We start from the raw sequence: 18,038 nt of genomic DNA, 5'->3' as shown, positions 1-18,038 counted from the left end.
CTAAGACTTTAGAAAGCTTATTGTATGTGGGATGATGTAAAATGTATGACTAACTGACCTGTCTCAGGACTTCCAGGATTTGTAAGAACTACAGATGTGAACCCTGGCTTTTCATTTGCAAAAATTATATTGCCATGACAACACTGTAATCATAACAAAACCCACTACAGTTTAGATGCTATACTGTACTGCAAGCATTTGTCATTCCAAAACACTTAATGTAGAGCAAAACTTAGCCTAGGCCAAAAATAAGAGAGAAGTAATACAATTCATGTTTAAATACAGATGTATTTGACGTGTCCTCTAATTGAATGCATGATGGAGTACATAGAGTATTGACTACATGAAAAAGAAAATCCTCAAAGGGTTGTGGAAGAACAACTGGAATTGATAAAAGAAGTGTCTGCCAAACTGAGGTCTGATTTTGGCAAAACTAAGATATTACAATTCTGCAAATGTTCAGAAAAACAAATTTATAAACCAAATAGAGGCACAATTTGGATTCTGATATCACTGTGGAATGAAAAAGTTGTAATATAATCCTGTGCTGGATCATGCTGCTTCCAGCCATAATTCCCTTGGAAATTGAACTAATAACTGTATTTAAAATGGCGGGACAGTTGTGCTGCCTTTATTGAATCTTTGTATATTTATAAGAACATACTTAAACAAATTTTGAGTCACTATACAGGCCAAAATCCTGGCTCTTCAAGAAAAATCCTAGTCTGTTAAACAGGGTTTGACTGTTGCTGAGGTCTTTCATAACATCCATCAGTGGTAAAACAAAAACAAACAAGCAGACAAACACAAAACTTATCTATATCACCTTCACTCTTATTTCTCTAAAACAGCACAAAAAAGATAAATTCCTTCAAGAAGCTCAATAAAAGAATCAGACTGCAAGACTCAAAAGCAAAGAATGCTGTAAAATGAAGTTGAGAAACCTCTAGTTTTCTTATATTTTCTGATGTTTGCTAATACTTCGTTATTTCATAATGACCTCCTTGTGTACATTCTACCAAATGAAAAATTGCATCATTTAAGACACAATGATCAGAAAACAATGAAAACACACACCCTATCAACATATGCTTTGTTTAAGGGTATCCAATTATTTGAAAAGAAGTTTTGAATTTGCATGATCAGCAAAAAAGCATAGAAAATAAAATGTCAATTATTTCCTAATAACCAATGCTTTATAGCTGTCCTCTGTTATCTCTTCCCTGCCTGCTAAACCAAACCCTTGTCGTTGGAGTCCATCACAAAAGCAGAATATTTGTCTCTGAATGAACGAAGAGAGCAGGTTTCAGCACTGCTCTGATTAACATCGAGTCTGCCAGGGGCCAGAGCAGTCTGGCACAGCAAAGCAGCAGCTCCCGTGGCTCAGGCACTGCCCTGGCATCTGCCACGAGTCAACAACTCTCTCACTGTGTTCTGAGTCCATTCCAAGAGCAAAACCACAGGCTCAGTCCAGGAGAACCTCAATGCTTACTTATCAAAACACTGATTTTAGAGTTTGTCTTCAAGCAGATGAAGTTGGACCAACTGGTCAATGTGCGGTTTTGGCATCCAACACAGCAGGGAGAAAGCAAAAAAACCCTTTCACATAAAAGGGGAAACTGAGAACACACAAGTCCTATAAAACATGTTTAAGCTGACCCAACTTTTTGCCAATGACACAACTTTAACATCATAAAACTGAGCCTTACTGTTCTTTAAGTTGGGAAACAAGACATCCAGTAGGAAGTCAATTATTTTGAGTGTGCATGTGCTATGAATGTAAGTAGCAAGTCTGTAAGTGAGGAGGACTCCAAAGAGTGAGAGGAAAAACTGAGTCTGCCTGCTGAGTACCCCAAGTCCACTGAGCACTCAAATCACCTGGTCACTAATCCCTTGTCTTTCCTCACTGTAATGCAGCAGCCTGAAGACAGAAACCCAATTGATTCCTAGCAAATTTTCACCTGTACACCCACTTTCCACAATTTGCCAGAGACTTTCAGATCAGAAAGGTTCCAACAGTGCTAACAGCAACTATTGCATGGCCAGGGAACCATCAGTGAGTCAAGCTGTGCTGTGCAACTGCACTGCCTGAGACTGAAGAACCACGAACACCATGGTCCTCTCCTCACAGCAGGCAATGGTATGGCCAGGGAAGGGAATTCGAGGTAGTGTTTTCTTCCAAAGAACCTCCAAGGTTCCAGTGGTCTTTGGATCAAAGACTTCCTAAGCCAGGCATGCCTTTATATAGAATTTTATCCACTTTTCCAGCTGCCTTGCCTTTACAGATAAATGCTGCTGTCCTGAAGAAAGGAGCTTAGGAGATCATGGCACCAGGCAGAGCTTGTTAGTTGACAGGGCAGATGTCATATGTTTTACAAGGATGTTGTCCAAAAATTACTCTTGTAGATATATCAGATAACACTTAATAATATTTTCTTTTGGAAGTCAATGTAGGCTTTCATCAGAGCCAAACCCTTTATTAAGTGGACAAAGCAAATGAGAAAGAGGAAAAGAGATGAGCTGTGTGCTGTAATAAGGGTTGAAAGGTAAAATCCCTCTTTATCACACAGCAAAAAGGGGAAGTTGGGGGCCAGCAGGCTGCACATGGAGAAGAGGTGTAGGTGTTACTCTTGGCCAGCAAAGGGCTCACACTGCCAGGAACTCACAGGTCCTGCAGCTGGCTGGGAGCTCTAGCCTGGCTGGGAAGGACCTCTTTCCAAGCAGGACAGCAGGCCTGTGGAGAGCATTACTCAGCTGATCAGCAGGAAAACTGCCAATGGAAAGAGAAACTTTCCTTCTCACAGCAAGAAAAGCAAAAAATCTGTGAACTGCTGATGGAAACAGATGGAGATGTTGGCCAAGAAGTGGAAAGGGCTCAGCTGGGAAAACATCCCCCAGGCAAGGAGACACCACAGAGGGTGACGAGGACAGTCTGCCCTACAGAACTAGCTGAGGCCTTTTCTCTGGGAAACTCAACATCTACCAATGCTGCACATTTTCCTTCCTTTTATTGATTCTGCCTTCATTTATTCTCCACTCCCTTCTTAGATGGAAGCTGGAAAAAAAATCAAAACAACAACAGCAAAAAGTAAATAAAAATAGAAGGTGTATGAGTTGCAACTACCATTCATACAAAGAGGCAAAGCAGAGCAGTAAGAAATGGTAGAAAGCCAGAGAGGTGTCTTAACTTTCTTTGCTATCTGTCTTATCCTTTGGGAAGTTACCAGTTCTCTTATATGAACACACTGAAGAAGTCATTAATGAAGCTGTGGAAAGACCTTCAAATACTTGTGGAGATTGTGGGGCAAGGAAGAAATATGTAATTTGTTTTGTTTAACGATGTCTAAGTTATCTTAGAAGAAAACTGCAAGTTTAGTCTATATTCTACCCAAGCCTTTCAAGAATGCTCAAGCTGCCAGCCCATGTGAAAGACACTCTGGTGTCACACACGGAATGGCAGCTCTGCTTAAACAAATGTTTTATTTATCTGATATTTGGCATCACTGGGTACAACTTCGCAAAGTGATGATGAGCAGGTACCTGGTGATAAGAACGTAAGAAATTTAAACTGGTCGGAAGCTTGGAACCTTTCCTAACTCATCCATTAGGTGGTGCTCCAAGAGAACCAACGGAGAAGGCTTTGCAGCTCTTCAGTAGCTCCAGGAGAAGCAGAAATATTCTTAACATGACAGGCTTCAAACTTTAGTAGGAAAAGTTGGACCACAGCAGTGCACACGTTCAGGAAACAATTTAACATATGACTTTCCCTTCCTGAATGTGTAAAGTCTCTGCAAAACACACTGTTTACATTGCTTCTACTTGGCACTTCTATTGCTCATTGGATATTGGATTAGAACTCCTATATTCTTCTCTCATCCTGAACCAGACAAGCAAAAGATAAATAAATACAATTATTGAACTTCCATGGTAACCAAACTAACAAAAGTAGCTCATTCAGCAAACTGTCATTTTGCATTCAAAGGATTTGTAAGTCTTTCTTATGGCAGCGGTTTGTAAAAATTTTTCAGTATCTAATTCTGTATAAATGTAAGCAGATCAGGAGTACAAAGTACTGTTTATGCTATCAGCCAGTTCACATTCTTCAAGGACTCAACAAAACACACTGGGAAATTATAAACTCTAAGTGTAATATATAAATAAGGGAATTCAACAATTCACCCGGATAAAAAACAGAGGGGCAGTATCTCTTCTCTTTATCCCCATATGAAACATATGAAAACAGTGAAAAAATATGAACAGCTGCCAAAATGCTACATCATATGTAGGTCCTGGCCTTGCAACTCAGCCTGTGCAGAGCTGGTTACTGGATATGGCCAAATGCTGGGGTCAACAACTCCATCTTCAGAGACATTTGTAAAGCCAGGGCTTGACTCTTGCTGATTCTTTCAGGTCTTCTGCATCTGCCAATATCAGTGGAAAAATAAGATACTCAACTCACATTTGTGACCTAGTACAAGGAGAGGCTGGAGGAGGCTCAGGAAGATCTCAAAATATATAAATACCTATTGAGCAGGGAATAAATGACTGAGACAGTCTTCTTAGTGGGATCCAGGGAAAGGAGAAGAGGCAATGGGCAAGAAAAAAAAAAGCCTTTAGGATTGTTACTGTAGTTTTACCAGAATAGTGGCCAAACATTGGAAGGTTTGTCCAGAGAGGTTATTGAGTCTCTGGAAATATGCAAAACCAAGCTGAATAAAGTCCTGAACAACCTGCTCCAGGTGACCTTGCTGTGAGCAGGGCAGTTGGACTGGATGATGTCCAGAGGTCCATTCCAAGCACAGCTATTCCATGGCCCTAATGTGCAGCTAGCAACTTCCTTGCATTGTCAGACACAAGGTGCTCTCAGCCAGAGTCTTTGCACCTTCCTGGGAGAGGCAGAGGTAAGTGGAGGTGTTCATCCCTTTCCCTCCTGGGAAACAGCAGGGTCAACAGCAAAATAGTAAGGACGAACACCAGATTCAAGAAAGAAACCTGATTTGTGCTTCCAAGTCTGCCTTATGGGAAACAGAGATCAAGAAGAACCTGACTCAGCCTGAACTAGCACTTCCACCCTGGCTGAACCAAGAACATCTCCCCTGCTTGCATCAAGCTTAGACATGAAAAGGTCAGATGGCAGAGATAAAGAGAGAATCATGCTATGAAAATATCAAAGGTAAACCCCTGTCCCAAATGAAGGCAGCAGGAGCTCTGTTATTATCTCAGACATACAAAATTGAAAAGTCCTTCTTAGTTGATCAGTCCTGTGCTATGAGGTTGCAGGCATCCACCCCACATCAACTTCTTCCTAAACTGCTACCTCAAAGACATTTGGGTTTTTTCCCCCTCTAAGCCATTTGAGGGGCTCTCTGCTGTGGCAGTCAGGTTCCTCTTTCACTCAAGCTAACACATGGTCAGAGTCCAACCACTTGTTATGATGCCGACACTGGTTTACAGCTTATGTGGGTTTTCTCTCCCTCCTGGTTGCATTTCCAGATGCCACAGAGCAGAGCCAGCATCCCTCAGCCCATCCCACCCTGCTCCAGGTTGAATACACCCGGGCTGTGCATGGTGCCAAAGGAGAGCTCAGGGGTGTCCTGCACTGCCACACTCACATTTCCCAAGAAATAACCCTCACAAATCCTCAGGTGGCTGCATTTATTGAAACCCCTGCAGTTCCTACAAAATTCTTTCCAAATGTTTTTTCATTAATCACTGTATTAATTACATCCATCCCAGCTAACCTGTGCTTTCCTCTGTGCTGTGCAAGGGCAGCTCATCTGCACACAGAGTCACCATTGTCAGTGGACAGAGCGTGGGGCTGCAGCCAGGAATTTATGAGGTCTTATCCCCAGCCTGCCAGTGGCCTTCCGTGTGGCCTTGGAAAATAACACTTAACATCTTTGTTTTTTTAGCTGTAAAATGGGAATAATAATCTTTATTCATTCACCTCAAAGAGGCGATGAGAGGATTTTATGCAGTGCTCACTATTTGAATGTTTCCAAACAAATTTTAGAATAACCAGTCAGGGTTTTTAAATGCATGCTCAGCTCATCTCTTGCAACCTCCTCTGCACTTGGTGCTCATGGTTGCTTTGCTTGTTTCCCTGAGTATTCTAGAGCTAGCTGTATCACAGAGCTGTTACAACCAAAATAGGTCTAAGTGGAATAATTCGCACAAACATTGAATTATATTAATCTCAAATATATCCACAGTTGCCAAAATTTGGAACCAATCTTCCTACTACTGAAGTCAAAAAGGCAGAAGCGAGCCAGCTCATCTCTTTCCCATTTGAAGAAAAACGCACTGCATGTACCCTGTTTACTTATTTGCAGTATCCCATCCCATCAAAAAAGCCAGTGACTTTGGAAGTCAATGCCAAGAAAATGCAGAGAAATGCATTGTGGCTTCTGAAGCCAACACAGATATGGAGCTTTGCAGAACACAGTTTTCTATCCTAATGATGGAATTGATAAATGAGTGGGCAGCAGCAAGGCACAGCTGAAGCCTTCACATCAGTCTGTGGTACATAACTTGTAGGAAGTACTAAGAGAAAAGTGGGGAGTCAGGGAAGGGCTGGCAGCTCCTGCAAAGTCCTGCAAATCTGCACCAGCCCCAGCCCAGCCACACTCTGCCTGCTCCCCAAACACCCACCCAGCCACAGCCCAAGCCTGGTGCTCTTGGCAGGGCTCAACCTGCCACCCCCTCAAAGCCCTGAGGTGATAACTCACACAAAGTGCTAATTCAGTAAAACCATGTCAGATTTTTGAATTTGTCCCTGAAGTAATTTCAGCATGTGATCACTAAGGAATATCTTCCATTTTTCATCTTACACAGGCAATTAATGCTGTTCCTGAAATTACTGAAACTTCTGCACACACAGTTGCCTGTGTTTGAGAATATTAAAATATAAGTACATTCGAAAGAGTGGAGTACCTTCAAGCAAGAACCAGTGAAAGGTTGGTTGCTATGCAACTCAAGTATTGTCCATATTATTCTTATCAACAGATGACATATTGTATAAAATAATATAATTGTCTGAAAAACCCACAATACAGTAGAAGGCTGCTCAGGGGTGGAGAACTGGCAATAGCTGAGAGTGCTGTCATAAACCTGACGTTGATGGTACATACTTCATCAATTACAGAACCATAATGTAATTATTATGATTATTTAAATGGCACCCTTGATAATATATATAAATTGCCTGCAGTGAAGCAAATGAATCTGAAGATATTAGCTCCATGCTTTCAAAAGAAATGCTTACTCAAACAAGACTGGGATAACATTTTCACGTTGTAAAGCCAACCACACTGCTTCATTCATGCACTGCCTTAACTTGTACACATACCCTACTTAATACTATGTATTTTGAATATTTAGTTTCCTAAATTGTTAGTGCTCATGTGTGGGACAGTAAAATATTCAAGGCTTTGTTCTAATTCCTCAGAACAGGTTCAGAAAATAAAACTATACACTTCTTCTTTCTGCCTTTCCACTACTAAAGTATCCCAAACCTTTAAAGATAAATTTCCTCATCTTCCTAATCCCTGGTACTAGTCCTCTGATCAGGAATTTTAAAAACATGAACAGAAAAGGATGTATTCTTATACAGCCATGGCATGCAGGTTCCCACATCATAAAGCAGAGGAGCTATGGAATAATAACTTTTATACATGCTTTTTGCTATTTTTAGAAAGCTATAGATTGTCTTTCATATAAACAAGAATCAGATATGGAAATACAAGAGAAATTGTCTTTGGGGAAAGCTTGTGATAGCAGAATTATTCCACTGAAACCAGCAGGACAACTCAGAAGCTAAAGCATTGTCCACTGCAGATTGTGGATATAGAATCCAGAAGCAGAATATCCACAAGCAGATTACACAGACCTGCAAAAGCTACTTCTGTGATGTGGCAAAAGACCTGCCAAAAAATGATGGCTTCTGTCTTCCACCTCAACTCTCCTCTCTAAAGAATATGAAACTGGTAACTTTCAAATTATAAACTGACAAAGCTTTGCTCTTCACAAGAAAACAAAGGTCCTTAAGATGGAATGATGACTGCTGTAGCCACTATCTGCCATCTGGAAACTGGCAGAAATAACCAGAGCTCACACTGAGGTAGATCTATAGGGCTAAAGATGAATAATACTAAACACATAACAATTATGAAATACCCATGAACTAAGGACTGCAAAGTGACTAGCCCAGGTACTAATTCTGCTGGCTTCCACCAGTATTGCAACATCAGATTTGTATGAGATTCATAAGTCAATTTGCAATCAAATTTTTGCCATTACAGCAATGACAAGGATATTTCAACCATTTTTTAATTCAATCTTAACTACACACTCCATGAACTTTCAGTCACAAAATGGCAAAGATGACTTTTTTTACATTTATTTTAGGACATACATCTGATTAAGTTTATCCAAAGTGCATAACTACATCATCATCATCATCACTGCAGGAAAAGCAGAGATGCATTGGTGTGTTTAGTTCTCAGATGGGGAACCTCCAACAGAAAAATTTAACCTGTATGCAGGTAATCAGTCTCCTGCAGAGTCTAGACTAAACCTGAGAGCTCCCTCATTTGCACCAGGAAGGAAAATTCTCAGCTGGTATTGAGCAGGGTAAGCTGGTGAATGCCAGTGGAGCTTCACCATCTGCACTGGCTCTTTGCTGACAGCATTCCAGCAATTTCCATGAACAGACATGGATCATCAGAATCCAGGTTTACTATGTAACTTGGAAATCCCAGCACTCCAGTCACAGGAAGGTGCATTAGACATTAACACTCTGCTCTGAGCAGCTGGGCCTGATGCTGCATTGGAGAGCACTAAAATCACATGTCCTTAACCAAAGCAGTTATCAACGTACTTGAAATGTCCTGTTCTTGCTCCCATGGAATGACTTGGCAGTAACAGGACACAAATACTGAACAGATCAATGCTTTTGAAACCCATTTAACATTTTGTCCCTCTTTACCCAAGTTTTGTCTGTGGAGCAACCCCTTCCACAGAAATTGAGAGAAAGAACACTTGATATTTTTAATTACAGATTTCATCTGCAGAGCTCTTGCCTTCTGGCCCATATTCCACAGAACACCCATTTAACTTTAAGCACATGTGTAGCTCCCCTGATAATAAGCACAAGTATAAATGAGTTCTTAGAAAGCGGCCGTAGCCCTCAGCATCTTGCAGAACTGACCTTGTGTTTACTGTTACTTACATACAGTTGAACCAGAACACATTGGGTTTTCTTTAGGAGCTAAAATGTTCTCTATGTTTCATGGACTATTCCAAACAAATGTGAAAAGACAGACTGCCAGAGCTAAGCAGTAACTTCAAATGACAAAGGGAAAACCCAGAAGAAATTGAAATTATTTGAAATGTATAGTTCAAATTATAAACAGATATATATAAACATGAAAGTCCTTTATATTCACAGACTAGTAAGGATAATATATATGAATTAAAATACAAAACAAATCATGTGCCCAGTAACTGCACTGTTCATAAAAGAATGAAGTCTATAGATATTGATATCATCCATTTAAATTAACCTTTCCTTACCTTGCCGTAGCTCAGCAGGATTATCCTCACCAAGACAACGTTAATGTGAGCACCCAGGGACTCATCATGATAAATTTCATTAACCTGCAAAAGAGTTCAGTGCTTTAACAATGGTAACTATGAAGGCAGTGATACAGCCAGTACCTTTTATGCTCTGTCATTAGGCCAGACACCACTTTGTGATCATATTTAAAACATGAAAAACTCCACTAATGAGAGAGGGAATGGGGTTTTTTCCAAACTCTGCTGTAATCTCCCAACAGGCCATAATTTAGTGAATCATTTAAAATAAATATAGAGAGAGATAGATACGTAGATGTGCATATAGATGATATAGATATATAGAGAGACTTGAGATTAACAGGTATAGAAGTGCCAGCCTAATTGCACTTGGAGGTATCATGGTGCATCCACACTGTGCAGCTGAGCTGACCCATGTGTACCCACTGGAACCTGGAGCATGGCAATCCAGGCAAAATCCCAAATACCTCTCTGCTGAGCAGGACCATGCATAGGGAAGGGGAAGAGTGAGCAGAGAGACAGGACCTCTCTCCCAAGAGCCATTCACTGGATCAGCTCAGCTGCACCATGTAACTCTTCCATCTGGGATCCATCATATCACACTCCCCCAAAAAGCTGGTCAGGCACATGAGCTGTCTTTATTGTGTGTCAAAACTCATCAGTGTGTAAACTTTGCAAGTAGAACAAAAGCTACAAAATGCCAGCAAGTTAAAATTGTCTTTTTTTTCTTTTTTTTTATACCAGAGCTACATAACTGAACACACGCATGGGGAAATCACCCCAGGAACACTGAAAAGAAAACTGTAAATATTTAGAGTAGAGAATGAAATGTGGATGAATAACAATTACTTAGGAAACACTGCTACAGGCAAGCTGGGCAAATATTAACTGTTAACGAGGCTGATTTAAGTATTCAGTGATGAAGACTGCATGAGACTTGGCCAAATGGCAGGGGTTTAGCTTTACAAATTAGAAGAGGCAGATGAGATCCCTGCAAGGCAAGTTCCTTCCCTAAAACCTCATTCCCTTGGTAAAGGTTTCACCACACTGAACTGTTTTGCTGGATGGACCTAGATTTCATTTATTCCTGCAAACTAGATTCATTACTTCAAGGTAATAAATAACTTTCAGGGAATCTTTCATTTTAAACATGGTAAATAATGTCCTGCTACTTCAATCAGCCCCAGTTTAATGGCCCATATTTTATCTCTTCAAAAACCATTAAAATTAAATACATCAGTGTAGTTTTTGCTAAGCAATCCCCACTGACATTTTAAAGTGAATTTTAATTTGTTTCATCAGTATTTTTTGACAGAAGAGCCTTATTTTATGCCTGGTAGACATCCAAGTTTTCAAGAGTCCTGAGTGTCCTGCTGAACCACAGCTCCAGGAGGAGGCTCACACCCTGCAGGGCACCTGGGGAACACTCTGGGGGATGCCTGGGATGCAGGCTCCTTACTGGTTGATGTGCAAGCAGATCCTTGGATAAGGATGGTGGATGAGGAGCCCATGGCTATGAGTGGCCTCAGGGGCTTCTGTCTTCCTTGCGGGTAGAAGGAGCTGATTATGTTCAAATCTGCTTTGTAAAAAACCCCTCTAGAAATCAGATCATCTCTTTGCATGTTTAAATAAGACTTTAGAAGACTAACTTTATATTCTGAAATTTTAAAAACGCTCTTATTTTTACTTTGAGGACCATTGCTCAGCACAGATTATAAAGAGGTAAGACATAAACACATTTTGCTTTACAAAAATTCTTTCACCCAGGAAAAAGACCCTTGAACACTGTCAAGGGAGGCAGGGATATTAATTTGCCTCCCTCTTTGTGTGGTGAGAAGAGAGTACTCACATCAAGGATATGAGGTGGAAATAAGCTGCAAATTACCTGTACATTAAATGAGTATTAAACAAAAACTGCTGTGTATAGAGGACAGTAAACACAGCATGTAAATAAGTATTTAATTAGTTCATAAAGCAAAATCCAAATTGGTGCACACCACTCTCTCATTAACTTCCAGAATTTAACCTAAGCCTCTTTTAACAATCGTTGAGTAACCAAACAACTGTATCGCTGTTGTGTGCCAAAGGGAAACTTGGCTTGAAAACATTGATGGAACAGAATTAAAACACTGTTTGACTATTCATGCAAATGACATCTAACAAACAAACTGTGAATGAACAGAAAAGCACAAGCATTGTAAAAAACTGCTTGGTTCTCTTGGGATTCTGGATTTTCTGCAAGACAGCAAGCCAATTCAAAGCTCTGGGCCTCGGTTTCATTAATAAGGGTGAGTCCAAGCCCTCTTCACCCAGCATCTTCCTCTGAACTGTGGTTAGCTAGGAGTGTCTTACTGCTCATGAATAACATGCTGAAATAGATGCTTTTCCCTTTTTTCAGCACAGTCTAAATCACACCTATTTGTTTCAGGAAGCTGTTAGAGATACAAGATCCAAGCGAACCTCGTGCTCTCAGAGGTTCATGAAAATGCAAACACTGAAAGGCCCAACACAATCCCTAGCTCAGATTCTCCACATTTCCACCTCTTATTTCAACAGGAAAGCAGAGTCCAGCGAATGCAGCTCAATGTATAGGGCAGAAGATGACCAACCAGCCCGTGCAATCAGAAAGCTCCAGGCTTGAGAGCAACTCACAACTTTGAAACTTAGTGTTTGAAAGCAGAGATAGCCAGACAATGGAGATACATGTTCAGATGTCTGTGCAATAAATACACGTGGCTCTGGAAAAGACTGCAAGTACTTTTCCAGCACTGCATCTTCATGTACTTCAGCAGGACATCCTGGTTCATATCAACAGAAGAAAAGCCAGAGTCAATCTCCTGTGGTTCTTAGATCAGTAAGTCTAAAATTAAGTTTCTGCATAGGAGGAGAAAAGTACACAGAGACCATCCCATAATCACAGTTCCTGAACTGAAGGCAGTGAATGAATTAAATCTTGTTAGATGTCCTACAGTGATTCAGCATTTGTAGAGGGTGATGAAGAAGGCTGGGTAAACCTCAAAGAATTCAAAGCACAGTGAAACACTGTAAAGACACTTTCATCAAGCTATTGTAGTTTGCTAAGTATTTTGGGATATCTTTGGTTTCTTTTTCTGGGATATTTCAAAGGAAAACATACATTTCTATTTAAAGTTTCTGTGTAGAAATCAGGCTAGCACAGATTGGTGCTACATAAGAAAAACAAAGACTTTATTTGCTTTTTTTTCATCTGTCCCTCTCTGCTAATTTTATAATTCTTCTGCCTTGAGCAAGTTTCAACTCCGCACAGTAAGCACATAGAATACATCAAAAAGCTAAAGGCAAGCCAAGCACCAGTGAGGTGCCTCATGCTTTGTAAAAGAAGCAGTTGAAAGTTTTGATTACTGAGCAAAGCATTGCCTGGTCTTAAAAGGGAATTTTGAAAGCTCCTGTAACACAAATAGTAATCAACAGCCTGCAGTTCTGCTAGTCTTGGTGCAGAGCAGGTTACCTGCTGATAGAGCTGGCAGGATTTTTAGGCAAAGTCAGGTGGTTCCCTGGATCCCTAATTTAACCTATGCACCACAGGAGAATAATCTGCGTATTTTGGCAAATCATCAGCAAACTCATTCATGCAGTTTGAAGGAGTCCCCAGCCTTGCAGACTTTGTTAGTATCTGCTATGCAAAAGGCAGATCATTTCATCACAACACTGTTCCTGGACCACAAACCACTGGGTTCTTCCCGAGGCAGCTCCACGGATTGCTCCTCATGCCTGGGTGAGCGCTGCTGCCCTGGGCTCCTGAGCACACACCCCTGCTGGACATTTCACTGCTTCAACCTCGGGCTACATCAGTGTCAAACGGCCCTGACCCAGCCCCAGAGGCCATCAGAGGGCACATCTGACCCTTTGGAGAGGGCACAAACCAAGAGCCATCTGGTTTTGCAGCCACCACAGTCTGCTGATCCATCCAAGCTGATTAGCCCACTCTTTGATCAGCCAGCATCCTTACACAACTACTGCTGCAGGAACTACTGATGGCTACGTGCTCCCAGGCAGAGCTGGGACCATGTGTGGATGTCTGCCAGAGAAGCTGGAGAGCATCAGCTCCTTCCCTGTAGGATGGCAGAGCTCCTGGCAAGCCATTGTTGAGCCCAGCCTGAGATGCAGCTCATTCATCAGCTCATAATTATCTGCAGCAAAGCCTTGGTGCCTGGTGGGCATCCAGTGATTGTCTATTTCTGTAAGAAACGTCTGGTTTGAATTACAGGGTAGGAACCAGAAATGTCATGGTGGATACTGAGCACAAACTTCTGTAATCTGACCCTCCCAAAAGTGTTTCCCTCTCACTTTATTTTTCTGTGGTCCCACTTCAAACACCACTGTGCTCTTCGATTTTCATCACCTTCTTTATGCTTTTGAAGATCCCAAATGAGCATTTCTGACATTCCCAAAGCTTTATCTTAATCCCACAGGAATAACATTACATCAATTCCTCTGGTGGATGTACTATGGTCACACAGAAAGTAATACAGCAAAATCAAGGGCTCCTAGTCTCCCTTTCTAGTCCTTACAAGGCATTTCCTCATTTCCTTAGAGAGGAACTCTCTTTTTTTCCTGAATTCTTTATTGAGCATCACAAGGAAAAAAAGAAGAATGAAAGCACACAACACACATGAAACTTAAAGGTCAAACTGTGATCCCACATTTGGAAAACATCTATCATTCTGCTCAAAACCACATCCACCGGGCAGTTTTAGAAGAGCTTGGCAATGCACATTTTGAACCAGAGATAAGAATCTCACATTTTCTATGCAAATATGAGTCCAAGTCCTGATTTACCTTCCCTGGTGTCAGAGGCAGTAGGTGTTACCAAGTCCAAGTTAGCTGCTTCTGATCAAAATGAAAAACATTCCCCAGCAGATGTGTTGGCAAGGCACTAGGTAGCTTCATGTTACGGGCCTCTATCTCATCTTCGACTGTAACATTGGCTTTAGAAAGGTCATAGACTTTGTTTTCTGACTTCATGACTAATTTATTTTTCTTAGTTCCTCCCGCAGGCTCTTGGAACTTCTCATTCCTGCTCATAAACCACTGCTGTGAGAAGTTTCTCTAAACACTGTAAATTACCTTTGCACCAACAGACTCAGTATTTTTCTGAATTACTGTCTCAAGATCATGTTAATAAAATGAACATCATAAAATAATTAAGCAGACTGATTTATCACTTTACTACAAGGGATAGGGGTGTGTTGTCAAAATAATAAATATGGTAACCTCTTCAAATCTGAGGGGTTTGGTAAAGAAAAGCACCCACACTGTCACAACTCAGAAGTCCCTGGCTGAAACCTTTGTGGCTACAGCTCATGTTGGTATTTGGAGTAAAGAAGAAATCTATCTTTTAACAGTACCTAGCCTCTACCTTGAGGACAGTACCAAAACCTGTGTGCTAGGGCAGCAAGGCACTTTCTAGGTACCAATAATGAGCAGTGCTCACCTAATTGACACTGGCAATAAAATCCCTGTGAAAATGAGCACAACCTGTAAGAGTTCTGAGAGGGTCTTTCCTGCAGGAACCCCTGAATGCCCAAGAACAACTACAGCTTCCACTGTAGGGTGGCAATCAAGATAATGAACAAAAATAACCTCATGTAGGCTTCTTCATACACTGTTCACACCAGTCACAGCTACTGGTTTATAATGAACAGTCAAAATGTGGAGTTAACTCACATACATATATTTAAACTTTCAAACAAGCTGTAATTCAGCTATGGACAGCTGAAGTCCCTCAGATGAATAGAGCTGGACTTACATTCTTTATTTTTGAAACTTCTTAGAGTTAGTTCAAATTTAAAGTGCCCATATTAAAATAAACTGATTTTAAATAATGAGCATTGGAGCTTATGAATTATTTAATTTTCAAAAATCCAGTCAAATTCTACATTATTGAACTATCCTTGCTGCCTAAAAGAAATGCTTTTTTAGTTTAAAAACCATGATTCTGAAGACAGGGAGCACCATTATTTCAATGTATTCAATCATCACTTTCTTTTTAGCAGCTTGAATTAGACATGCTTTCAGGTTTTTATCCAACTGTCAGTTAGAAACCGATGGCATTTCTGCCCTTTTCTCTCATTAGGGACTTGCTGTTCTGTACCTGCAAATCTTCATCCCTCATCAGGCAGAGATACGAGAGCAGAAATCTCATCTATAATAGTAGTATCATGTACATCCTATTAAAGAGGACAGATAACACATTCAGCAGCGCCTCAGGGCCACAATTTCAAAGACATGTGTAGTGCTGAAAGATGCAGGTGAAAGACTCCAGGGACTTTCCAAAGCCCCCAGCTGCATAACTCTCATTGATTTCAGTTATTCAAATGAAAAGTTGTTTAATGTATTTGTTCTGGAGTTGAAGTTTCACTTGAAGGCTGGGGGATATATAATCCCATGAGCTAATTTTTAATACTGATTCTTACTGATTTCAAAGGCAGGTAAATGACTAAATACTCAGATAAATCTAGCCCAGAGTGAGGCATAATTCTTATTTAGGGTCTATCTCCCTTTGAAATAAGAGCAATTAGGCACTTAGCTACATTGAGGAGATGGGCTTTAGTATCATAAATATTTTGGCCATATATCTATTACATGAATATATAAAAATATTTTAATAACAACCCTTTTACAGTAAAGGGATTGAAAATAATTTAAAGATTTTTACCCCAGAAAATTGCTTAATCCTGGAAACTACTTTTAAGAGGGTTATGAAACAGTGAATTTCAGCACCAACAACACCCATTCCAATGGGTGAACCCTTTAGGTTAGAAAAAGCTCTTTAAGATCATTAGGTCCAACCATCAACCCCAGCACTGCCAAGGTCACCACTAAATCACATCCCCCAAGTGCCACATGGAAGTATCTTCTAAACATCTCCAGGGATGGTGACTCTGTCACTTCCCTGGGCAGCCTGTTCCAATGCTTGACAACCATGAAGAGATTTTTCCAAATATTCAATCTAAACATCTCCTGGAGCGACTTGAGGCCATGTCCAGATCCCACTGGAGAGCCTTCCAGCCCTCCAACAGATCAACACTCCCATCTACCTTGGTGTCACCTGCACATGAACTGAGGTTTCACTCAATTCCCTAATCCAGATCACTGGTATTGAGCACTGCTGGACCTGGGGAATACCACTTTGGACTGGCCACCAGCTGGGTTTGGTTCCATTTACCACCATCCTTTGGATTTGACCACCCAGCCAGATTTTTATGCTCTGATCAGTGCACCCATCCAAGCCATTCAGCTCAATGACATCCACTCAGTTCCCTTCTCCTCCTCCCAGAGCATCCTGCAGTGAAAACCTTTTCTTTCCCAAGCAACAAGGTAACACCACTTCTAGCCTTGCACTTTTCTAGTATTTCCCAGACAATTGTACAAGCAGATACAATTATTGGGGGGTTGAGATGATTTCTCACTGAAATTGAATTACATTCGGTGTTCTTGAGTAACTACAGAACTACAAGATTCCACCCAAATATCTCTCCTCTGTGGAAATGCTCCTGCATGCTATAAATACAAAGTTAATTTGTGCAATGTGTGGGCTCACGCTTGGAAATGCAGAGGACTGTGCAGGCCAATATCCTTCCCAGGAAAAAACACAGCATGACGTGCAAATGAAAATGGTGCAAGCGAGAGGCAGCAGAGGGTCTCTAAAGCAAAAACAGTGGCATCTTTTCCAAAGGTGGCTGAATGCCCCCATGGTGCTGAGCAGAGAAAAGAGAGGAGGTCAAGAGAAACCAGAGTTTTGTCAGAGGAAGTGACTGGAGGATGAAAAAGGGGAGGCATGAGGCCGAGCTCACTGCAGTGGAACGGCTGGCGCACAGTCAGACGATACGTGGCTGCAGCCCAACGTGTTAAAAATCCTCTGGCATCCATCACCATTTGTTTGGGAGTGACTTCATTTCCAAACTTTGGGATAAATATTAGCACAGCTATTCAAGATAGCCAGGACACCCAGCCCCTGTTTTTTCTCACTTCATGGCTTTTAGGTGTGGACTGTAACACATCACTTAAGCTGCACAAAACAGATTTTACTGAATTTACAGTCATTGCACTGGGCTTGGAAAAAAAAATATATTGTTTTGATTGGGTTGGTGGTAGGGTGCCACCCAAGATCCCTGGGAAAAGTTAGTTAAGGACAACTGCTCACACCATCACACACAAAGACATCAAGCACAGTGGGAGAAACAGCAATGCTGGGAGTTGCTTCTGGGAAAGTAATGTCTTGCCACAGGAGGGACAATTCACCTAAGATTTATTTCATTTTTGGAACCTCAGAAATTCAACTATTTGATGACCTGTTTTATCTCCAGTAAATACCTTCACTATTATTTTATTTTGTTACCATGCATTCTTGATTTTATGCTTACTACCTCGTTACCATACAAAGCTAATTGATTCTATGCCTT

General features: G+C 41.0%; 1 protein-coding gene across 3 annotated transcripts in view; it reads right to left on the bottom strand.

Moving 5' to 3' along the window:
• Positions 1-18,038, bottom strand: part of ADAMTS2 (ADAM metallopeptidase with thrombospondin type 1 motif 2) — a 174,117-nt gene that overhangs the window by 39,098 nt on the left and 116,981 nt on the right. For all 3 annotated transcript variants that reach the window (XM_064387480.1, XM_064387482.1, XM_064387481.1), the window contains one exon: positions 9,574-9,657. In XM_064387480.1, the coding sequence (XP_064243550.1) occupies positions 9,574-9,657 (84 nt within the window). The remainder of the gene's footprint in view (positions 1-9,573; positions 9,658-18,038) is intronic.

The sequence above is a fragment of the Passer domesticus genome, chromosome 13 (genome assembly GCF_036417665.1).
Source record: "Passer domesticus isolate bPasDom1 chromosome 13, bPasDom1.hap1, whole genome shotgun sequence".
Classification (NCBI taxonomy): Eukaryota; Metazoa; Chordata; class Aves; order Passeriformes; family Passeridae; genus Passer; species Passer domesticus.
Note: the sequence above shows the minus strand (reverse complement) of the source record. Positions and strands in the feature narration are given on the sequence as shown.